A 24,841-nucleotide genomic window follows, 5' to 3' on the forward strand; every position below is an offset into this window, starting at 1 on the left:
TTTCTGTGATGTCGTTTTTCTTGTCAGGGTAATAGTATCCTGCATTTTACTGTTAAGTTGTGTTTACTGTTGGTTAGAATATTTTCTTTTTTTTTTAAACCAGAAATTATGGAGAATTCAGGAGAGGAAGGAATGCCTGACCTTGCTCATGTAATTCGCATTTTATCTGCGGAGAATATCCCAAATTTACCACCAGGGGGTGGTCTAGCTGGCAAGTAAGTACAATACTGTAGTCCTGGCTTCCTTTAACCTTGTTTATTTCTGTTAAGTATACATTTATTTCAGTTTAGTTATAAAGGTTTGAAGAAACATTTTTGGATATTAAACTAGTTCACTTTTTTGTACTGTAGAAATTATACATGATATACTATATCTTGCCACTGACCTCTCCCTTCCTTCTGAAGGGGGTCAACTGAAATTAATGTATTATACTGCGATACATAAAATGCTATTTTACCTTCCCATATAGCTATGTTTTAAAAGCGTAAAGCCTGGTTTATTTGATTTTTATTTTTTCATGTTTGTTCACAAGCTACAGAAAGTATCAGTAGAATCATGATAAAATAATAGACTCATTAGGCAATGTTACATGCTACTCTTCATTTCTGGTGTAAAGGCCCTGTGTGTCTTAGGACAGTGCTTCTCAAAGTGGAGGTCCGTGGACCAGTGCCGGTCCGTGAGCCACTGGTCGCCAGTCCTCAGTGAGTTGCCAGGAAAGAAAGAAATACGTTTTCAGAACCATAACATTGATATGTCATAGCGCCACAGTTCGTATGTTCCAACACTCCAGGTGACATCATGTCGTGCGAAGTGAGGAAGGAGAAAGAAACAGCCAGTCACGCATTTGTGTAGCGCTGTTACACGCAGTTGCTGCCACCAGCTGAACCAGGCACCAGTCCCTGGCCCACTGGAAAAAAAATTGCCAGCCCGCCACATCAGATAGTTTAAGAAGCACTGTCTTAGGATCAGTGCCAATTTATTTTACCTTTTCAAAGGAAAGTTGCACTCATTTTGTTTAGTCTGTTAATTTGAATATTTGACAGGTTGGAAAACTTTCATGATCTTGCGCACAGAAATGTATGCAAAATCAGTTTTTTTAAGCATTTAAAATGCCTCCTGGTGTGACAGCATGTTTATTTTTTCATGTCATTTTGTTTTAGTGGCAATACAACATTTCTGAAACCAATAAAATTTAAAGGAAAGTGTTTCCCTTTCTTTCTCTTTCCCCCTTCCTTCTCTCCTCCCAATCGTTTAGGCACTTACTAAACCAAGATCTAAGGCTGTTCAAAATGTCTTACACTTAGACTCCATTTGACCAGAGTAACCTGTTGCTTAATTTCTGAGCAACAGGCTCAAAATTGATGATTTTAAGGATAGTTGTAAAATTTTCTCATTCTATATCTGGTTTATGACAAGAAATGCAGCTCACATTAGGAACTCTTGGACTGCTGGGCTAAACAGAAAATGCGTAGCTAAGAAGAAATTACCAACTCTGAAAACCCAAAATAAAGTGAGAATTTCTTAAGTGTTCAGCCCAGGTGTAGCAGGATAAACTGTGAGGAAAGAAAAGACAGGGGAACAAAAATTCAGAAGAAAAGAATGTGGGTATCATTAACCTAAGCCTATAAAAATCCTTCATTACCATATATCTGAATACTGTGTTTAAATCCCTAAGCATCTTTTTGAAAACCTACATAAGCATATGATGCTGACATTTAAATGACAAACATAGAAGTTAAGACACACAAATATTAGTCTTTGGTTTTATGGTGTAGTGCTTGAATTCTTAAAATATTTCTCTACTATATTAATTCTTTGCTTTATTTTTAGGCGTAATATTATTGAAGCTGTGTATAATAGGCTGAATCCACACAGAGAGAATGATGGGGTAAGTTTTACTTTTGAGTCTTAGACTTTGTTGGCAAAGAGCAAATCTTAGTACTTCATTGCAGATGAAGTACACCAAACAAAATTTGAGTAACATATATGTTATTTGTATCTACATGTGTTTTATGTAAACATAAAGAATTCAAATTGTACCATCATTGTCAATAAAATAATATGATACTTTAAAAATCCATTCTTAAAGGGACAGTGAGTTTCTCTGTAATGCCCAGTTGTGAACATTCAATTTTTAATATAAATTGCTGCTGCTGCTTTTAATTCAGATCTCTGGAGCAACAATACAAGCTATCTTTTAGATGTTTGTATTTTGTCTTTGTTTTGAAATAAGAAATAAATGCCCTTGTAGGTGGTAATTTTAGGTGTACTATATCAAAAGTATAGCATCAAATTTTGTCATTCTAATAATCTCATTCCAGTATAAAATGAGTTTTCTGTTGAATGTGTATTCAATGTCAAGGCCACAATAGTGATACTGAACACACTTTTTTTAGCATGTAAAACAGGTAACAACAGTTAAGGATAGTGTACCATTGCTTACTTTCGAAGCATGTTTTTTTTAAATGCTCTAGAACCAGTATATTTAGAATTAAATAAAGTGACAGTTCCTCTGAAAACTTCATCTAATTGTTAAATGATTTTTATATACACCTGTGTGTTCAACTCCTGGAGATCTGAGTTTTTAAATCCTTGAACATTTTAATTTAAAAAAAGAATTGTTAAGTGAGTTACTGCAACTGTTTAAATAGAAATAGTTCTGATTATTGAATTGATTAAGAAATACATTTGTAATTTATAAGTTACCTGGTATAACATCTGTCCTACAGAATAATGGTAAATGGCATTCATGTTAGTCAGCAACACAGACTGTTTTAAAAACAGTGTCCAGGAGACAAAAGTTGATTATAATTTTTTTTTTAAGGATTATTTAGTAATTTATAAAGAGCTGATAGTGCTTAGCCTAATGTTGTGTTCTGCCCCAGGGTTCTTATTCTGAATTAATTTGTAAAGCTGATACCACGTCCTCTTATAAGCCTTCCTAATCATGACGCATTTTACAGAGGCCTGCAAGAAATCCATCCACAAATAATAGCTATACTGAGTGTCTATTGGATTTTAAATACTTCAAAATGGTTCTAAACTAAGTTTTATCCATAACTAGTCTCTGTACTGATACAGTCTTATCACCATTAACTCTGTTCCCTTCCCTCTGTATTCTCTTCCCTTCTGCCAGTTGTGTTTTTGGTTGTTGTCTTAAAATTGCAAGGTCTTCTATGAAAGGGCTGTTTTCCTGCATGCTTGTTTATTTATTTATGCGATGTATGTGCCACCTTTCCCAACAAAGGCTTAGGGCTCAGTAAAATATTTAAACAGAGACCCATAAGCAATATCTTGACCTAGCTTTGTTTACTAAATGTCTGCCCAAATAAGTAGGGACTTACTTAAATTGCACTTCCGTGATTTTCACAGAAACTGTGAAAACAACAGTTTCCGCAGTCACCATGAAAAACAGCATTTGCTGTGATTTACTATGGAAGCGCCTGGAAAAAAAATAAGAACTTAGTAAAAATAAGATGCTGGCTCTCCAGTGGAAACCAATGGTGCTCATGGCTGTGGCTGCCCAGCCTCGCAGCCCACTGGAGGGGGGAGGTGCTGACTGGCAGAGCAGCATGAAGGAGAGCAGCCAAGATGATGGTTGCCCCTCATCTCTCCTCCCCTGCTGGGGGCCTCTGCCAGTCAGTGGTGAGGGATGGGACCACATGAAGAGCAGCCCTCTCTACCAGTCAGAAGCAAGGGGCGGGACCATGGTGAAATGTCTGCGACAGTGGCTCTGCATGGTGCAAGTGGATTGCGAAAAAAACCTTTGTCTCTCCCCTATTTAGGTAGTTCCCTACAAATAAGAAATTCTTGTAATGCAGAATTTGGTATGGGATGGGCCTAAATTCTTGTTTTGATGCTTGGCTGCATTTGGATAAAAATAAATAATGTTTTCTTCTGTTGCACCTGTTTATAAAATGTAGCTTTAATGATTTAATTTTGTCTTGCATCCTAATGGGTTAAGTTTAATATTAATATCTCTAATCCCTTCAAACCATTCCAGTTTCCTAAAACAAACATGTTCCCCATTTATGACCTACCTTCATGTCCTTGGACATCTGCTATCTTGTTTCCTTGCTTTTTTAGTTCTCAAGTAACTCTGCATCCATCCAACCCACCATGACTCCTAACAATAGGAGCATTGCTTTTTTTTTCTCTGCCCCAGGATGTCTTTTTACCCAGTTCCAAGAATTGTAACTGTGCAGGCTTAATTATAGCACCCAATTTAGAACACTTTCAGTAAAAGGAAAAATCTGACTCTTCTGTCTTATTTTTCCAGAAATGCACCATATTTGTGACAGATTCTTCTAAAGGAAACCTGAAAGGGCCAAATTTGGCTATACCTAGTGTTGCTCCACAGAAATGAAAGCTAGCTTAAGTGCAAATGTGCAGCATTATCTAAGCTACTGGGTGCCACGAAGTATTTTTGGACTCTTTTCATTATTGTTTAATTTTTTGTTTTATTAAACGACATGGGCAAGTCTTAGAAGTACATACCTGATATATAGCTCTGGTGGGCATTGTAAATGTAAATGGAGGATGGGCTTTAACCTTAATGATTATATTTACTTTTGATATGTTAATAAACTTTTTTAGTACAGTAAATGTGGACAATCTAGCACAGTATACCTTTTGATCTTTGTAAGATGAATTTTCTTTTTTGCTAGGCTGTAAATAGATTTTGTATTTGACCCAGTCCTGATTGTCCCAGTTTTGACGTAGATCAAAACAGGGGGTGGTACACTGCTCTTTCTCTGCCAGTTGGCAGCCAGCCAGAGCAAATGTCTTGGCCAGCTTGTTAGGAAATGACCTGTGATAACCTTAGAGGTGCGCACCGTGATGTCCTAGGAAAAAGTGGTGGCACAGTTTATTCCACATACTTTGACGGGACTTGAAGTGATACAGTAGTCTTGTATGGCTATGGGACCCTACACATATATGCTGTCTCCCAGGACAAGTGTGTCTATTGCAGCCCTACTGTTCGGTACAAAATCCTGTGTTAAGGAGTACTCCATGCTCAAAGCTCAGTGGAGATTAGGGATGGCTGGCAAAGGGATCATATAAACCAGGGACAGGCAAAGTCTGGTCCATGGGCTGGGTCAGGCCCACGGAGACTCCATTTCCCAATAGCCCCTGCCCGCATTTCTGCAGCTGGTTTCCATGGAGACCACATAAGTGGTGCTGCTGTGACAGCTCAGGACCAGGGTTTCCATGGAGACCAGCTCCATGGAACTGACAGGGCACACGGCTGGGCAGGGAGCTGCTTTGTGGCTGGGGCTGGGATCTTGCAGTGGTGATAGCATGGTCCGGAGTTGGGTCAGAGCTGTGATCTGCTGCCCTGGCTCTGGACCATGCTGTCACCACTGCAAGATCCCAGCCCTGGCTGCAGAGCAGTTCCCTACCAGCTGCATGCCCTGCCAGTGGTGTTGGAGCCAGTCTCCATGGAAACCTTGGCCCCATGCTGGGACAGCACCACTGCTGCTGGTGTCTCCATGGAGACCAACTTCAGTGATGCAGGCAGGGGCTGAAGGGAAATTGAATCCGGCCTCTGGCTGGATCCACCATTTTGCTACCCCTGATATAAACATACCAAACCTAGGAGTCAAGTTTTATGCATCAGCTGCAGGAGGTTTGGTGTTGGGATCCTTGAAAGGAAAACATGTTAATGCTCGCACTTGGTGAAAGTCCTGGGTACTGCTGTTTTTTTGTTCCTCAGTAGATGAAAGGTGTCTTAGGCTGTCTGTACACGTGCTTGGAGGTGGGAGAGGGGGTGCGTTTTAATTAGAGCAGTTTCCAGACAGCCACTCTAATTAAAACAGCTCGCCATCACACATATTCAGTCCCTACGTGTGTTAAAATGGCCACAGGGCGCTTTATCTAAAGCTCATTCAGGGAGGTTTAAGTAAAGTGGCCCTGCAGCCATTTTAAAGCATGGGGGGGGGGGGGGGTGCCTAATGCATGTGGTGATAAGGTGACACTGTCGCATTTTAATTAGAACATGAAAGAGCACATGTATAGACAGCATTTGTTTTTAAACAGGGACTTTGTCTAATTCACAAGATCTTGTAGGTCATGGAGTGGGCCACACAGTTTTTCAGACATACTTGCTTCTCACTGCTCTAACAGCCGACTGAGTTGAGGAAAAAAAGCTGAAAAAAGATAATTCAGTCACTAGCTAAAATGAGCTGAGTTCTTTTCCAGACCTGAGGTCAAGAAAGTATATTTTCTACTCCTTGACAACCTCTAGTGCCCTATAAACCTACTTTCAAACAGGAAACAAAGGTGGAGGCAAGAAAACACCAATGTACCCGATTGGTGGTGGTCTGGAAGTGTTCTTCAAAGTGAAATTGGGACTTAAATTAATGTGCTCCTAATATGTTGTGTGAAGCAAAAGCAGAGCTTTATATTAAAAATTATGGGCTAAAGCTGCAGCTGGTGTAAAGCTATGTAGCATGAAGGTGCACTAATTTTATACTTGAGAGTTTGTCCCTGTATATTTTTGTGGGATATATTCTTGTGTAGTTGTAAACATTAAAAAAAAATCTTCTTCTGTGTCTAATATATTGCTGTAACAATCTTTGAAATGTCTGTCTTGTGATAGTCAGATTTTCAATCATTCAGTAATGCTATATCTTGTTGTCAATACTGGATATAATTTATGCTACCTTGATAAAACCATTTTATATACACACACACACACACACACACACACACACACGGTTTTGGAATTTCATATTAATAACACACAATCAGCTAAATATTATATACTGTGTGTGAAAACCTGCACTGAAAAGATGATCATGATATTTACATTAAGTTTTGCAAATTAACATATGTCTGACTGCTGGTACAGAATATATGGCAGTGTGAACAGCTTAATTAAAAGCAGCATAATTTGAGTGTATTTGTGGGCAAATAGAGTATTATAGACTGATAAATCAGTTGCAAGTGTATTTAATCAAAATAAGGAAAAATATATTTTCATCATCAGATTTAGCTTTTAAAAATATATAAATAATTTGTAAGAAATCACAGATTTGTCATTTTCTTGTGTTGCTTTTTACTACTTTTAAATATGCTGTTAAATAATTTAGAAAAAGGACTTTGATGTAAACATGCTGTCCTGTAAAAACAAAACAAACAAACAAACAAAAAAACCTGCGGAAGAGGGGATCTTCCCTATAATACTGAAGAGCTGTTTCAAGGCTGCTCTTGCAGTCTCAAGGATGTAATAATCACTTTGGGCTCCTGTACACATGCTCAGAGCCTGCTCTGATGCACTGGAAATCCCGGTTAATCAAGTCTCCTGGAGCATGGAAATCAATGCACTTCCACAGCCTTCTGCATCACGTGCATCAGTGTCACTGTGTCTCTCCACGCTGAAAAAAATGGCGGCAGGGCGCTTTGAAATGAAACATGTTTGATGACCTTTAGTTCAAAGCTCCTCGCTGCCATTTTTTTCAGCTCGGGAACGTGGGGCGATACTGATGCACGTCACACACAAGCCAAGCACTGTTATTTAGCATAGCTTGCTAATTAAAGTGCCCAGCGCCACATCCCACACCACATGTAAAAAAATGCTTCATGATGTAGCCCATGACCTCTGGCTCGCTGCAGACTCCTGCTCACCAGATAGCCTTCCTGTGCAGTAACTCTACCTGTTGTGCTGCAGGCAAGGCTCCTCATCTGAAGGATGGGACAGGAACTTCCCTTTTATACTATAAATGTACATGGGTGCAGAGTAGTAATCAGTGTCAACAAAAAGATGCAGATTACTAATGGAATCTCACTATTTTGTTTTTGCCCTTCTCACTGTTAACAAAAGAGATTTTTGGAAACAATTTACAAAAAAATTAAAGTAGGCTACTGTACAACCAAAAATTAGTTAAAGCTAAATTTAAACAGCAGGCAGAGTACTAGTTCTGCTGATTCCTTTAAGTAAAGGTTATTCTTGAAAATGTTCTAGGCTTGTTTATGAAGTGGCTAAATTTTTCAATTTGTAGTTACATGTGTAAGTTTTAGGACCCCAACTCTGCCAACTTGCCTAGCTTTAAGCATACGAATAATGTGTTGAAAACAATTGTAATAGTGTGCTTTACATTGGGCTTATGCTATAGAACCTGCCTGAATTGAATCCCAGATCTTATAATTTTTAATCTCAATCTTTTGTATAAAGATTGGGGTGCAGTAGTTCTGCAGCCTGGAAAATATCCTGCTTGGATACCTGTTTTCTTAAGAAAAGGCAGTTAAAATGAACCCTCATAATAGCAGCCTTTCATATATTCACCGTGACACGTGTCTAGCATTAAACCAGGGTTTGAGGTATTTTTGCTTGTTTGAGCATATGCATTAAAATCTACACTTAGAACCATTTATTAGTTCTGGAAGAGTTCATATTGGCTTGCCAAAATTTCTCTCTACATGACAGGTCATTAAATGAAGGGATCTAAAGGATTTGTCACCTAACTAAATTAGTGACTTCACAAATAATTCCATCCCTTTTTCAATTTTGTTAAGTCCCACAGGCCTTTAAAAGCTAGTATCTTTTTTCTCTTATGTACTGGCTAGCTCAGATTTGGAAAATGCTTGCATGTGTTACTGGAGAACTCAAAATATTCTTGAGATTAGGTTCCTTAGCCTCTTGCAAAAATGAGGCTTGGAGAGCTAGGTAGGAGTATATATAATTGCAGCATCCCTTTTGCTGATGTCCTCAGATAAAGCTGTCTTTTGCACAAGGAGTTAAAATATATCCTAATTACACTGAAAATACCTAATTGTCATGCTCAGAAATCAAATATCTTGGCTCACCTGAGAGACTGAAACTTTTCTTGGTTATGAAAATATCAGCTAAGTCAGAAATCACCTAGGACTCGAAGCCTCTCAGGCTTCACAGGACAAGAAACTGCAGTGGAGGTACAAATATTACTCTAAATTTTATGCAATAAAGACATGTTAGACACTTCAATAATAAATTTGGAAGAGAAAAAATACACCCGTACTATATACCCCATGCTTTTTTGATTACTGGGTTTTTTTTCTGTTCTTTAGTTTCAAAAATGTCAGGGCAGTTGCTTCTTTTAACAATAACGCTTTTTAAGGTGGGATTTCAGATGGATTAAAGCTCTCAAGCTACAGGCCACCAAAATTAGTACAATATTGGAAGAGGTTAAGAAAAAGGAATAAATGATTATAATGAGTCATATGATTTGCCTTTTATGTCCTTTGTCATGAGAATTACCACCTTCGAGTGGTATCTGACCTCTGTTTCTAGTTTGACAGCCCTGCTAGCCTTTATAATTTATAATGTCCCTGGTTCCTCAGAGCAACAGTGCTGTTTTGGCTCCAGTACAGAGCTTTAAATAGCCATTGTGTATCTCAGCCCAGTGCAACTTTTTATCTTTGCTAATGCACACTAGACCCCATCCTGGAATAATAAACATTAGTGTCATGCTTTGCTTTTTCGTGGTGGGTTTTTTTTTTTTTGTTGTTGTTGTTTTTTTGGATGTTGTTTTGATTCACCCATTTGGTTGAAGTGGCTTGAAGTAACTCGTGTCTCATAAGGTTGGATTCCTTTCCACATTGAAAGCCAGGATTAGACTGAGTGCTTTGAGTCACTTGATTTAGTTTTAACGTGTATTTTAGCTATTAATTTTCCTGGGCAGTAGTCAAATTTGACGGTGGCTTAGGAAAGGTTGCTAGCTTGTTGCACGTTTGGGGAATAATTTCTCTTTGGAACAGAGTGGTGGAAATTCTTTCTCTTGGCAGTATTTTTACACAGAAAGAGGATCAGATTGCTAGTGTCCAAAAATTTATGATTTTGAAATGAATATTAGTTTAATATTTAATGCAGAGCTTGTTCATAGCTTTTAGTTAAGCTGTTCGCAGAAGTGCATTGCTACTGATTCAGTAATGGTTTCCATTTGAAAATATTTAAAATATTGCTTTGGTTTATAGTGTAATTTTAAGTGGCATTTTTTTCAGTTGTTTCTGACACTTATTGGAAGTAATCCATGTACATCAAAAATGATTTCAGCCAAAGCATGAATTAATTATAGAGTCAACAAGTTGACATTATTTTTGTGCCTCACTGAAAGTAAATGTTTTTCAACAACGTATATATTTTAATAAGTGTGATTTTTAAATATATGGTATTTTCTAAAAAAAACCCAACCAAAACAAAACCTCAGAACCATGAGTAAAATACTTTCATTTTAATGTGCATGTTACTAATTTAATAAGATGTTATATATTTACATAAGATGGCATAAAATGTCAGATCTTTCTCAATCAGAAATGCCTAATTTTATAGAATGTCTTTAAAAATTATATGTATAACTATAAAATATTCTAGTTTAACTACTGACTTTTGGGGTCTTCAATCTTGAAAAAGGACCCTGGCGAAGCAGAGGAAAGTGGAACGCAGGGAAAATTGGTGGAAGCTCTCAGGCAAATGAGAATTAATCATAGGGGGAACTACCGCCACCTTCTGGAGGAGATGTTGACTAGTTACAGGCTAGCTAAAATACAGGGAGAAGAGAGCACAACTGAACCAGCTGCAGCATCTACTTCAGATAAACATGCTGGACCCAGTGACCCAGCTGCAGACACCCAAACAGAAACTGAGAATCACCTTGCTGAAATACAGAGGTCTAATGAAGATTCAGGGATGAATGAGATGTGATAAACAAGCATAACGTCTTTGTATTTCACCCAGCTGATTTGATAGTTTGGTTTAGTTGCTGTGTTTATAGCTTACATACAAAAAACTAGAACTCTTGTTTCCAAAATGATACCTGTGTTTATAGCTTAGCATTTTGTCATATTAGTTCTAGAAAAGTCCATTTTACTTTCACTTATATGTATGGACTTTATATACATATAAGTATATGTAAAATTAATTAATTAGCCATCTCTTTTTGAGTAGTTTATATTTTACAACTTATTATAGGTTGAATTAACTGACATTGTAATTTATGTTATATATTATGTGAACCAAGGAGTAGGGCCCCTACGCTACTGGAAGGTACTCAAGGTTTTACTTTTTTTTTTTTTAATGGGGAAAAAAAGCCTGTGATGCCAGCGGTAGGAGTTTGAAATTTGCTAAAGTGCAAAAAAAAAAAAAAAAAAAGATTTTTAATTTTTAACATTGCTGAATTTTAATGCTGCACGTATGTTTATTATAAGATAATTCACATCCTTAATCATATACAATGTTTGCTCAAATTAGTGATTTATAGAAGTACTTTGACAACTTTTTCACAGCATGATTATGCTACATATTCCATGTTTGTATTTGATGAATTGTATATAGTTCACATTATCACAGAAAAATATTCATTTAGGGTTTAGGACATGTTAAGCCACTTTTTTTCTAAATGTTTAGTCCTCTCAACTCAGACTGTATCTTCTGTTCAATATGACTATCTACCTTATTTTCTAGTAAATTGTATCTTTATTCCACAAGTTATAGCATACTGTATATCCAGGTAATAAAGTGTATTTAGAATTTAGTGATCAGTGTCAAGTTCTTTTAGAAAAGAAAAGAAAAAAACAATTTATGTTTTAAGTCCCAATAAAGAATCTGAAATGGAATACCTGTATGCATATTGACTTTATTTAATTGATTTTGGTAATATAACCCTGTTTCAAAAACCCTATGGAAATTCACTTAAAGTATTTATTATACAGGTACAGCTTTGCATTTTTTGTAGCTACACTTGTAGCAGACAACGAGGATTATGATGATCTGCCCATAACCTTTTCTGAAAGTGTTCTGGTGACTTTTAGTGTGAATAAAAATATTGTAAATATAATCTGTGCTATAGCGATATTTCATAAAAGCTTTTAAGTAAAATATATTGCAATAAAAATGAAGTAAATGTGTTGTTTTGTTTAGGTTACCTTCTGTCTGTTAGTGTGACGTTCCCTTGCATTTGTGTGTGTGTGTGTGTGTGTGTGTACACACATCCGCAGTCAAGTAGATTAGTGATATGAAGTATGAAACTATCACTTCAGTGTGCATCTAACTGCTACATAATTGCTGAAATGCCATTATCAGTAGTCTGCAGTTATTAGTAGTGATGTAGGTATATTGGCACAGTGTTTTCTGTTTATTTGTACTACGACTTAATTCCCCAAAACAAAACAGCTGTTGTTCATTCAAAAAAAAAATTCACTACATTAATGAAATAAGATCCTGTGGGAACATCTTGCTAAATCTGGATTAGCTTTCAAGAGTGCAGGAATCTCCATTAGCATTCCATCTATTTTCATATTTTAACCAAAGGAACTATTTAATTGGTTGATTTGAATAATTTTTGCTTTTGTTTCATGTTATGTATATTTGCTTTTGTTTTATTGTATGTATATTCATTACAAAGCATTGTTTTTATTGCATTAATATTGTATAAGATAAAGGCATAGCTAGGTTTTAATTAACTGTATTATGTTTCCAAAAAGACATCTTGAAATTTGGAGTGCGAGTGACTTTGAGTAAATTAACATAAAAAGAGGTGGCAGTTTCTTTTATTCTTTATGTGCTCATGTTCCACTTCTGTTATGCTTTTAGTATTCACTACATTATGGGTTAGTTTAATTTGTATTAGTGAGTAGTAATATTTTTCCTCTTCTTTTCCTGTAGGGTGCTGGAGATCTAGAAGATCCGTGGTAGCCTTACAAATCAACTAAAATGCTTTTGATTCTGAAAAAAAATGGGGGAAAAACTTTTAATCAGTTTTCTTCAATACAAGGGAAAAATTTTGGTGGATTTCCAACATTTTGTGAAATGGGCAGAAAGATATTAGAATTTTCCATCATTTGTTCACTTTTCTTTTGTTTTCTGATATTGCCACTCTTAGCATTGCCTGTACTACAGTATTTTTACCAGCCTCAGGCGTACCGATTACATCTGTATTGAACTTCAGCCTTAAAAAGGAAGGAAAGAGTGATTCTTTCAGCAGATCAATATGTACCTGAGGTGCATGGGATTGTAGCTGTACTCTGAAGAGACATTATGGTTTAACTAAACTTACAGCATATAAGCATGAAAGAGTACAAATAATTGTATGAGACATTTACTTACTTCACTTTACCGAGTTGGAAGGATTTTGCAGCTCTGTGGCTTGGAAGTAACTTCAAGTGGGCAATATGCTATAGAATGTGTGTGGTTTCTTTTCTTTTTTTCTTTATTTCCTTTTCCTTTTTTCTTTTATTTTTCCAGTTTTACCTGTGTTACCAGACTGTTAGGTTTCCCTCCAGTGTCCAAATTGTGATATGTTGCCTACTGCTTGCTTGCAGATAAGTGTATTTGGCAATAATATAAGAAGAATCTAGGCATCTGAAAACAGTAAGAATTTTACGCATGTGTACAACACATCCTTAAACTATCGCTAGGAAAAAATCTTTTAAAAACCAAACTGATTAATTTATGGTTAGTTGCAATTTGCTTTGACATCACTCACTGCTGCAGGTTTTTTTTTAAAGATGCTGAATATTTGCCTTTATTATAATGTAAATTGTGATTTTGTTCTACATGTGGTTTTCTATAGTTTTCTGATTTTTTTCAGCTTAAGATACAGACATAAGTCTTGTGTAATATGGGTATAATTTTTAATTGTTTGCATTATTTTCAAAGCTCAAATTATCACTTTGAGATTACTATAAATACAGTTAAAATTATCTATTTTAAATTAAGAAAATAGAGATATTTTCATGGGTTCAATGACCTTTCATTTTATAAGCATTGGGCATGGTACAGAGTGGCTGTCATGTAAGGTACTTGAAGATTCTTAGTTTAATTCTATTTTTGCAATAACCTTGATTTTTTTTTTCCGACTTCTTTTGAGTTGTGCATGTAATGAATCCAGTAAATGCTGGAAATGGAGAAGAGTAAAGTATTTATCTAAAAAAAAAAAAAAGCTATTGGGGAGGGGAAACAATGAATGTATCCATCTGTACATGATTTACATGCTGTGGATGCCTTGTAAACATTTTCCTATTTGTTTAAACTGTGTTTCAGCGAGGATACAATTGCCCTTGTGTGTAGTTTAAGCTAATGACAGTCATCAGCTGGTTTTGTGTGAAATGGAATTCATGGTATTTTTCTGTAACTTTATCCCCTTGGTGAGTCTGTAAACCCACACACACACTTACATACTGGTGCCTATGGCCAGCTTTCCCAGTCACTTTGATTCATTGTGTATCTGATTTCTTTTTGGTCTAGAAAGGATTATCGCCACAGAATATTTTATTTATTCATTAGATTTTAGCCTTGTAAGTTAAAGTGTTCTAAATGATGATGTTAACAGGTATTTGTCCCTTTTACTGGGTTTTTGAGGTTGTTAAAGATAGGGAATGAAGAATGCAAAATGGTTTATTGTTCAGACTGTCTGCTCTGGTCCAACCCTGTACTGATAGTACCTTCCCAGTATGATATTGTGATGTTTCATACAATACAGTGAACATAACCAACTTGTTATCTTCAATAAAGGATTGCTAAAACAGTGTGATACGCTGCCATTTTTGTAAAAGGGATTTATCAAGAACAGGTAGCACGTTCTGTTATCTTAATTTATGTGTAACATCACAAGGGTTTTGTTTCCTATACATAACAGTCAACTATATAAAAATGTCAGGGTTTTAGCTCTGACATGCAAAAATCTCCAAACATTCATACACTATGCAGTATAAACAATTAGATGAATTGAATTTGTCCCTTTTACTATAAGCAGTAATTAGCTTTATTTTAGTCTGAATTTATCGAGTATTCTAAAGGCAGAAGCCCATGGAATTGGTTTAATAGGAGTGCCAAACAGAACCAAAAACTAGTGGTTAAACTTTAACCATGCTTTTTCCCACTAAGAACTTTGACCCCCACCTTTCACCTCCCCCCCCCCCCCACTTTGCCTGCAAAACTAATCTTAGAAAAATTCTGTCAAAATGTAACAACCCGATGATATCACTCTAAATCGAAAACTTCCTGTACTGTGAAGATTTACAGCCACAGTATTCATGAATGGTTCATGGCAAAGACTAGATTCTGGGCCTTGTTCCAGAAAAGCATTTTGCTGTTTTCATCAGCTTTTTGTCAGAGCTGCCTATGGAATTTAATCTTTGCCCTCCACTCCTGATTAACTAGCCATTTCAGTTCCTTGTTAAGTGATACGTAAGCATCTCTGTTGCACTGTAAAGCCAGAGCCAAATCTATCTGGTAGGCACTCTGCCCTAGGAGAGTGATCTGAATAGATAGGACTTAACCCCCTATGTTTCTTGTACAGGCAAGGGAGAGATGTAGGTGCCTCCCAGTGGTAATTCAGGTCAGTCCCTCAGGAAAAGGTGCCTGAATGTAGCCAAAAGGAAATGTTAGGGATCAGATGTCTGTCTTTTCCTCCTCAGAGCTTGGCTGCAAAGGAGGCACTTCATTTGTATCACTACTCAGAAAGGAGTTGCATAAAAAAGCCAGGCTGCCTGATGGCAGACTTTACCTTAAAGCACAGGACCTGTTAAGCATAGTTGGTGATGCCTGCCTTTTGTCCAGTACTTTAGTAGCAAGAATGCTTTCCCAGAAAGCCAGAGCCCTGGGTTCAAGGATCAAACCTGCTGGGGGAGCTCAAACCCACATCTCCCAATTCTCAGGAAAACCACGGACCACTAGACTATGGTGTCTAGGTTCTGGCCCCTACTGGCAGAGTGGAGGGGAGATAGGGTATTTTTGTTTTTTAACCAATGACTGTTTAATGTTAAAATGCATAAAAGTCATAAGAGTAGGAACCAGAACTCAGGACACCCCCATCCAGGGGGAATGCCCTCTTTTTGCTGGGCTGTCTAGCTTAAGTCTTTTTTCAGTGCCCAGACATCAATTTGGATCTGGCCCATAGACCCTAATCATATAAAGCATATAAAACAACGTTTATGTACAGGATAGCATCCCTGAAGCCAGAACCTACTTGTTCTGCAAGAAGTGAGGTATGTGTGTAAATCTGCACAACTGTGGCTTCAGTCTGCACAGCTCCTTCACAAATTGAAATGAGAACCTATTTCTCTCAGATGCTGAATTTTGTACACACTTTTTTTTTAGGAAAGACAACATTGCGTTTTTCTACTTATCAGCTTGCCTAGCTTATGTCCTGACTTGGTTTTAAAGTAGTAATATCTAAAATTAAACTTAATTTTCTTATAGGAGTCTGAAAACATGTTCAGTTCTTACGTTAAACTTTATTAATGTGGGGAAAATGTCTCCTATTTTGTTTGCTTACTGATTTATTTTTTTTAAATTCAGTCTGTATGCCATGGCCAGATAACTTTTATACTTGTTGGTTTTTTTTTAACTTGCTTCCAATAATACCATCCTAAGACTTGGATAAAGAGAATTGTTTGTGGAGTTCGGATGAAGTGCAAACTGTTTCCAGTTTGATGTGTGCTCGTGCCAAAGAGATTCTATTTTTTTTTTTTCTTCCCTTCCCAAATGACTCTAAGCCTTACCAATAGTGATTAGCTGACCTAAGGACAGTGTGAAGAAATGTCTTTTGAACGAGCCATTTATATTGTAAACCTTTCTATGCCAGCAGCCCTGTCATGACTTAACAATTCAGTATGAAGTGGAAGGGGAAAAACAATTGGATCCCTAAAAGCCAAATTCTTCACTGTTCGTGAATTATAAGTTCACAAAGTAAGTGGGTAGTTTTGGATAGGTGTGGAACATGGAATCAGTCTCTGTTAGAAAGCACTTTTCCAGAACCTTTTAAAGCTGCTACAGTTAATTTTAACTTAAAAGTAAATACAAATCAATGAAAAGTATTGCAACAGTCCTGCACTTGGTAGTTCAAAGACCAGAAAGTGTGGAAAAGGAGGAAATGAAATGACAACGAGGATTAAAGCATCAACAGGAAAATTAGGTGTACAAACTTCAATTCTTGCTTGTTGCGTTATTTCTGAAATGATTTCTGTTTACCATATGTGAGAACCTGGATACGGTTTGTCATGTTTTAAGCAAACAAATAAAAAATGATGAATTTTAAAACAGCGAGACGCATGTTCACGTAGAAGAATTGAGATTTGTGCTGTTTTTCAAACTTCCAGGCTTTGTCAGCCAGGCTGACAAACTATAGTCCAGAGTTGAGAGCCTTCCTTGAAGGCCAGGCTTCCATGAGCCTCCAAATGACAGAATTCCCCTTGAGCAGTTCACTGGAAAGCAACTGTTGTAGCTGTTGTCTGTGGAAAAAGCAGTCTCTTATCAAATAGGTTCAAAGGTATGTGCATTTACACCATGCCAGGCCTTTTCTTTTGTCTCTGGTCTTGTCTTTTTTTCCTCTCTGCTGTACTTTCTAATTGTTTCTCTTTCTTTCCTTTGTTTTAAAACACCTGCAAACAACCTCCTACAAAGTGTTCAGGGTGAGGATGTGGATTGCCCATAAATGCCTAAGTGAGCTAGGATTTGCTCTTGCTGTGCTGAGCTTCATACTGAAGGATGAACAAGAGTTTAGACCAGTTAAGTGACTTTTTGACCCAGCAGCTCTTGTGCATGTATGAAATGCTTCTGCAACCATCTGTATTAAGGGCTAACAAACTGCAAGAGAAGGGAAGATGTTTTCAAGAAGCTGTCTGTTGCTTTACCCAGAGTATGTTTTTGTAGTAAGAGCTTTCCTCATGCCCATTGACTATTTTGACACCTGTAAGTTTGCAACATGCTGAGCTAGGGGTTTCTAAGTTATAGATAATTTTTTGAATTAAATAGCAAGTTCATTCAGCAAACTTGCTGAATGTATTTGTATTATAGATGTTCCTTACTGCCCTGCCATCAGCCACACTTTTTCTCTGATCTTTCATCATCTTGTTTTTCAGTTACTATAACAGTCTTTCCTCTGGCCTTTGTTAGTGTAGTCTCACTTTACTTGTATCCATTCAAAAATGTTGTTGCAGAGAGAATTTTTCTAGCCTATTGTTTTGACCATCTCACCCTTCTCTCTCTCTTCCCCAATTGGCTGCCTCTTCTCTGTAGTATCATACAAGTGACTTGTCTTAACTTTTCATTGTCCTATCCACCTGATTCTAATTTAGTATAGAGAGGTTGACTTCTACCTCCATCAGCCACTTGTTACATTTTCAAATATGCACCTTTCTCCTTTGTTTCACAAGTTCCCTGTAAACCTGTGCAAAATAATTTATTCTCCTTTAGAACCCTCTGCAGTCTCTCTTTGCTTGGCTTTCAAAAATCCTGACAGTAGTTGTGCTGCTGCCGTGCTGAGATCACTGCCTGTCACAGTCAGCTGATACTGTCTCTGTTTTCTCCTATCTGCTCTGGGTAGACACCTACTAGAAAAGACAGAGAATACTGGAGGACTTCTCTCTTGTTACCAGTCTTTTCAGATAGGTGAGCTTAAAAATTAACTGATAATATCAGTCACAGGATGACTTGTTCAATAGGGGTCTAACCAGCTCTTGTTTCTAAAGACCAGTGGCTTCCTAATCTCTGCAGGGAGAAGTCATCCATCAATTGCCCCAGTTTCTTGAGTCTACTGGCCAAGAGTGACAAGAATCCATTCTAGAAGTCTACCTAGAAACCCTAGAGAATAAAATAGTCTCCTATTTTGTCTCCTTATGTTTGGCATCTACCTCTGTGAAATAAATCAGTTTTGCTCGAATCTGATCACTGTTGAATTCTGAGATGCAGAACACAGTGCAAAAGAACCAGCTTGTTTCTAAACTAAAGAAATTGGCATTTACATAGCTGCCTATAGAGCAGTTCTGTCAAGGAAATGTTATACCAAAGGATTTCTCATTTGCTGTGCAAGACTTGAGGCTCCTGTGCTTCAGTGACAACACTGGGGTGGTTTCTGTCATTGGCATTTAAATGCTGACTTCAGTTTTGTCTTGGGGAAGTCTGAATCTTAAGGTGAGTTGCAGTATTCATGACAGAGAGACTAAAGTTTTTGCATCACTGGGTTGGTCAAGATTATTGCAGTGACTTAATGAACTATCAGAAGAGGGATCTCCGTGTGTGGATATTCTTGGAGAAATCCAGAACAAATCTGTAACTCCATGCAGACCATGACATACATGTATCCACTAATAACATTAATAAAATTACATATGCACAGAAGAAAAAAAAGTTTTACATTGCCTTAGTTTATGTGAAATATTGTCAGGTTGCTTACAACCCTAGATCTATAGGTATTAAAAGGAAATCTCTTAATTTCACTAATTTTTTTTTCAGAGAACCTCCTGCATGGATATTATTTGCAGTCAGAGAGAGAATCCAAGCTGAGCACTTAATTACCAAATGGTGCTTGTTACGTTTCTTCTCTGAAGAGGTGCAAAAACTTTCAAATATGAGACGGAAACTGAATAAAAGGCATGGAACAAGACTTTCCAATATTTGTTATGATTAGAAATCTTTCTGTTTATGTAATATTTAGTGGCAAGAACTTGAATGGGTGCCCAAAATGTTTGGGAGTGTATTGTTTTGTAGGTATGAAGCTGAAGTGAGTGCAATGTTTTGCAGATGTTAGACTGCTGAAAAATTTGGTTCAGTGAATTTACCGTTGAGTTATTGTCAAGAAATTTGCAGGTGCAGTAATGGTTAAATTTATGCTCAATCTTAGTGACAGGTTTAATTCAAGGCTTCAGGAGTCTATGTATATTTAGACTAATGTAAAATTTGCCTTTTGCTTTTTGTAATTGCAGGATGCTTCCTATTCTTCAGTTTTTCCAACACTTTTTTTTTTTTTAACTTACCTTTGTTTTAGGAATACCACAATGACTTGAACAATCCAGGAGGTAAACTGAAAGTCATTGGGTTTTTTCATAGCTTTGTATCTTTAGCATTCAATCTTAGATGCCTCTTTCTGATAATTCTGGATGAAAAAATATTTAAAAATAGGAACTATTCCAATTTTACATTGAACAGCCAACTTATTCTCTCCAGATAATGGTCCCTGTCAGAAAAATCAACACTTCCCAAGTTACCCTGCTGGTATTTAAGATACTGCAATTACTTGTAATTTCCTATTCAAAATATTAGAGGGAAATAAGTGCAGAGTATTAGAGAACACTTCTGTTGTAACAGTAGCTACTTGTTTAATTTTGTAATGTCAGTCACCATATATCTCAAGTACAGCTTCTCTTAAGAGTTGAATCAAAATAGAACTGTAGCCATATTAACATTACAAGGGCTATGTTGATCTAGAGTGCTATAGTTCGTAAAAGATGATTCTACAAACAATCCTCACCTCCCCATATTGATCTTCTGTGATGTTCATTTTAACCCTAGTTTAATATCTGTAACATGTCTTTTCATGCTGAGCCAATAAAATGTATGCTGGTAATGAAGAGCATCAATTAATCTCATTAGAGGGATGGCAAAAACTATTGTTCAAGCAGGTGAAAAAAAAAAAAGAATACATGAGAATTTAGTGTCCTGCAGGCAGACAACTCTCTCTACTGGTTTAGTCAAACTAGCTAGATTTAAAGAAATGCATTGAAATGAGGTGTCTGGAGGTATTTTGTTTGTGAAAGAGAGGATCTGATGGGAATAATCTAAGAGAACTTGTGTACATGAGAAGATCAATGAGAATTTAATGTAAATGAAAAATTGCATGTGCTGTATTAGTGTTTTCTTAAAGCAAATGTATATTTACAAGTCTGTGTTTCCAAGGTCCCTTCCTCATCACCTTTCCATTTTAAACTGATTGAAAGTCCTAGATTGTAAGCTCTTTGGGGTAAGGGCTAGCTTTTTGTTCTGGTTGCAGATTCTGCTCCATGACTAGCTTCTAGGAACTGGTAATACTTAATAAAATGATGCTAGTAAAGGAAAAGCTGCTTTTTAATGAAAGATTTGATTTATTTGTGTAAAAACAAATAATATCCATGGCATGTTTTACTAATGGTCACTATAATATCTGAATGAATATTTTGAGAACAACAGCAAAAATATGTACTACATGAATATTAATTAAACATAGAGCTAAATATTTCTGTGGTGTAATTTAATTGCCTTCAGTTGAGTTCTGTCAAGTACTATTTTAGGCTAAGGAGCTCTAAAATGGACACATTTTGGTTAGACACACAATCTACATTGCAACCCCTGCCCCCAAGGAGCTGCAGTCCTAAATGGGCAGTGGAACACTGAATGGGAGATTCTGAGATTCACACTGGGCTGCCAATGACAGAACTGTCACTAGACAGCTATGCTCCAATTTGCTAGAGAATGGTTGGATTTCTGAATGCAGAGTGGTTCTAAAAGGAAAGTCAAGTTCCTAACTAAACAGTTGTAAAATGTTATGAACACATATGGGTTAATTTCTGTTGTGCTTAATGTATGACAGTTTACTGTCTTCATATGAAATCAGAAACTCATTTTGAAGAACACGGATGATGATGAGTATTATACCAGAAAATGAACAAACATACTCAAAATACTTTCAGATATCCTAGATATTAATCAAAATACTAATTTAAAACACTACAGTGGTAATACCAATAGAAAAAATGTTCTACAAATAAATGACCGTCATATTTAGTGCAGTTTATGTAATGCTTAGTCGCACCCATAATAGGAGCTTAAGTGGGTTCCAAATTCTATTGACTGTCTAAGGTTCAGTCTTAGAAAAAACTAACTCACAGGAGAGGGAAGATGGTCCAGTGGTTAAGATGCTGGCCTGGGCCTTTGGAGACAGGTTTCAGTCTTGGCTTTGATGTAGACTCCCTATGTTACAGTGGGCAGGTCACTTGGGGCCAAAGTTGTTATGGGGCTGAATTCTGTAGCTTTTTTTAAATGAGTGACAGAATTCCTTACTTCATTAGGACCAAGATGTCTTTCAGGGCTTTTAATAGGGCTGGTTGGAGGATAAAGCTACAGATTTGAGTCATTGTTGCAGGATTGGACCCTCAGGCTGGTATGTACAATGTTGGAGAAAATGTTTCCTCTGTTCTTCTCCCTTCTTATCTCACAGACTACATTTGCCTGCATAATTTATAACAGTGGTGCTCATGGTTTTGCCCCATGGGCCAGATGGATGGCATGTGGCTGGTCCGCAGATCAGATGGGGGCCCCGCATGCTGCATTTGGGTACGCTGGCCCTAAACCACATCTGCCTGGCCCCTACCCAGCTGGGACTAGACTCCAGGAACCCTGAATAGCCCTTGTATGTTAGGACCAGGCCCCACACTGCCCTGTGCACCAAATCTAGTGCAGGAGGCCAAAGCCTATGGGGCTCCCCACAGATGTCATCCGGCCCACAGGGCTCTTCACACATGATACCAGGAGCTGGATCTGGTCCACAAGCTGGGGGTTGAGCACCCTTGATTTAGACTAATTAGCTGCAGCAGAGTAGTAGTGCTGGAAAGGGATTCAATTTTTGTCTTTTCCAGCTGTTTGTTAGTGTTTCCCAGTTAGTTACTGTTGATAAGGCAACTTGAATACCATTACCAAGTAGGTAACACTGTCATGAGGTCTTTTTAATGGTTGGAAGCAAATCAGATTACTTAACTGTTCTGGAAAGAAATGTGTTCCTTGCCCCCGCTCATGGAAATCTGCAGTGTCATTCATGTGACTGCCCATTAACGACTTTGCAATTGCTATGGCACAATGTATGAATGCTATTCTTTAAACTTTAATGTTTGACTCAAAACAAAGTAGCCAAGATCTCATCTGGTAGTGTATTATTTTGCATATGATGTAAATTTACAATGTGAATAGGTTGTTGTTTAGATTTGGTTTGTCATTGTATCTAGTAGTTGGATGAATCAGACCAGGTGTGTCTAACTTATCCTAGGCCAGATCCAGACCATAGGGGCTCTCCTGAGCTGGAACCAACAGCAGGTCTGATGGCAGCAGTGGAGGTGGGGCTAGTGAGGGTTCTATCTACAAAGTTCTTGCTCCTCTTGGTATATCAGCTGGGGCCAGGAGACTCCAAATGATGCAGCAGGGCCTGCTCTTTAACTTCCAGTAGCTTGCTGGACTACCAGCAGGCCAGTTAGAATGGTTCTGTGGACCAGGGCCATGTTTGACATGCCTGTATTAAACTTCTAACAGATGAAAAAGACCACACTCAATGATTTTATAGGACTCTGTAACATCTCTGCTGTTGAACATCCTCTGTTGCTCATTGTGTAGATAAAAGATAAGGTGGCCTCACTTAACATTCCAGATGAGACGGCCTCACTGTTTTCTAGTGTTTTCATCTCCCTGCCTACATTGTCATGTTTCTTCCTGTCTGGCCTATGTTGAAAGCCCCTGCCAGTTACAAGGTGGGGAATCCCCATAGTGGCAATAAAAATTATGTACAAAAAGCTCCTTGGTAAATGGAGAAACTGATGAGGAATCAAACTGCATTTGACTTCATTCTTGCCTACTCATTACTGAAAGCTTGCAGTGTTGGATTTAGTAACATCTGAGCGATTGGTTGTTGCTTAGTTTTTTGCCTGGCCTTTGGTCTCCTGCCCATTCCATTTATTATTGTAAAGAGGTTCTGGATGAGAAAGCATTGGCTTCAGTAGGAAAAGTGATTTTGGCACACTTGTAAAAAAAAAAAATATATATGATGGGGTTCCATGTTTTAAGGAAGTTTGAAAACCACTGGATAGGATCATGCAGACATAAACTACTTTATATAACAGCTTGTAGCAGTATCCATTAAGTCTTGATACAATTATTGCATTCTGCTATAGTCAATCAGAATGCAGTAATTTTCAGATTATTAATCCATGCCCTCAGGCCAGATAAGTAGCACAGGGCCTGTCCATGGGGCAGTTGTCATCTGGCTTATTGGGGTTCCCCACACATCTGGAAATTTGGTGGCAGGAGAAGTGACGATAGCATTAGTTGCTGCAGCAATGGGAGCTGTGGCAGTTAATGCTCCCACTGCTCCCACTCCTCCACATTTCCAGACGCTTGGGGAGCCCCCAAGATGGATGATATGACTCTGCAGGGTGGATCTGGCCCATGGGCGGGTTCTTAGTCTCCTCTGTCCTAATTTATATTCTCTTAAGTGATCCTAATTAATAAGCTGTTTAAACCATCCTATCTAAATGCCTCCCCATGTACTGTGCAATTTTTTTAGGTGATCTCAGTAATTAGAGTATATTAATAACAAAATGCAGGAAAGGGTATGCATCTGAAGGGTATGCATCTCATTAGGTTTCTCTCTTGGGTAATTCTACTGTGTCCCCTCTGTCTTGGTACACAGAATTCCTGTGGTAGACACCATCCAGGGGGATGAGAGATCCCTTTTCAAAAGACCATTCTCATATTTCATTGCAAGAAAAAAACTAGCGAGCACAAACCTAGGGATAGCTCCTATGGGCTCTCCAGGAGACCTTCAGTTTGAATGTATTGTGTTCCTCCAGCTCTGAGACTTTTGTGGCCCCAGACAGAACTTCCTTGATGGAGCTCAGCATAATCTTGCCTGTTATATTATGGCACTGACACCCAATTTTAGAGTCTATTTCTGACTGACTTCTGTCCTGGTTCTGAGAACTTCAGTGCCAGCTGCTCCACTGAGACATGGTGCACCTCTGTGTTCTCCTACCACCCCATCCTGTTCCCAAGTGCTGATGCAGTGTTGCTTCAGTTCATGGCATGGAGCGTGATATGATGATATAGCCAGTTCTGGAGTCCCTGCAGCTTTCCTGGCTTTGCCACCACCAACTAGGGATCTTCCAGCCCTGCCCATTCCAACTTCTAATCGGAGACCAATCCTCAATTCTTGTTTCTTTAGTACTGTTAATAAGGGGGGGGAGGGGGGAGATGGAGGAGACAGAGAGAGAGAGAGAGATCGATCCTTCTGGTTATATTTAGCCTTTTGCATCCACGTGGGACTACTATTTGGTTTCTTTCCTTTGGCAT

General features: G+C 37.8%; 1 protein-coding gene across 8 annotated transcripts in view; it reads left to right on the forward strand.

The window, feature by feature from the left end:
- PPM1B (protein phosphatase, Mg2+/Mn2+ dependent 1B) overlaps positions 1-20,966 on the forward strand; it is a 103,093-nt gene extending 82,127 nt beyond the window's left edge. For 6 of the 8 annotated variants that reach the window (XM_014598054.3, XM_019483266.2, XM_014598052.3 and 3 more), the window contains 3 exons: positions 104-215; positions 1,831-1,888; positions 10,391-11,592. In XM_014598054.3, coding sequence (XP_014453540.1) covers positions 104-215; positions 1,831-1,888; positions 10,391-10,681 — 461 coding nt within the window. In that variant the 3' untranslated portion in view covers positions 10,682-11,592. Of the gene's footprint in view, positions 1-103; positions 216-1,830; positions 1,889-10,390; positions 11,593-12,640; positions 14,505-19,210 lie in introns of those variants that run through there. The other 2 variants (XM_019483268.2, XM_019483269.2) reach the window with 2 other exon arrangements.
- Positions 20,967-24,841: the final 3,875 nt, after the last annotated feature.

This window comes from Alligator mississippiensis, chromosome 1 (genome assembly GCF_030867095.1).
Source record: "Alligator mississippiensis isolate rAllMis1 chromosome 1, rAllMis1, whole genome shotgun sequence".
Lineage (NCBI taxonomy): Eukaryota > Metazoa > Chordata > Crocodylia > Alligatoridae > Alligator > Alligator mississippiensis.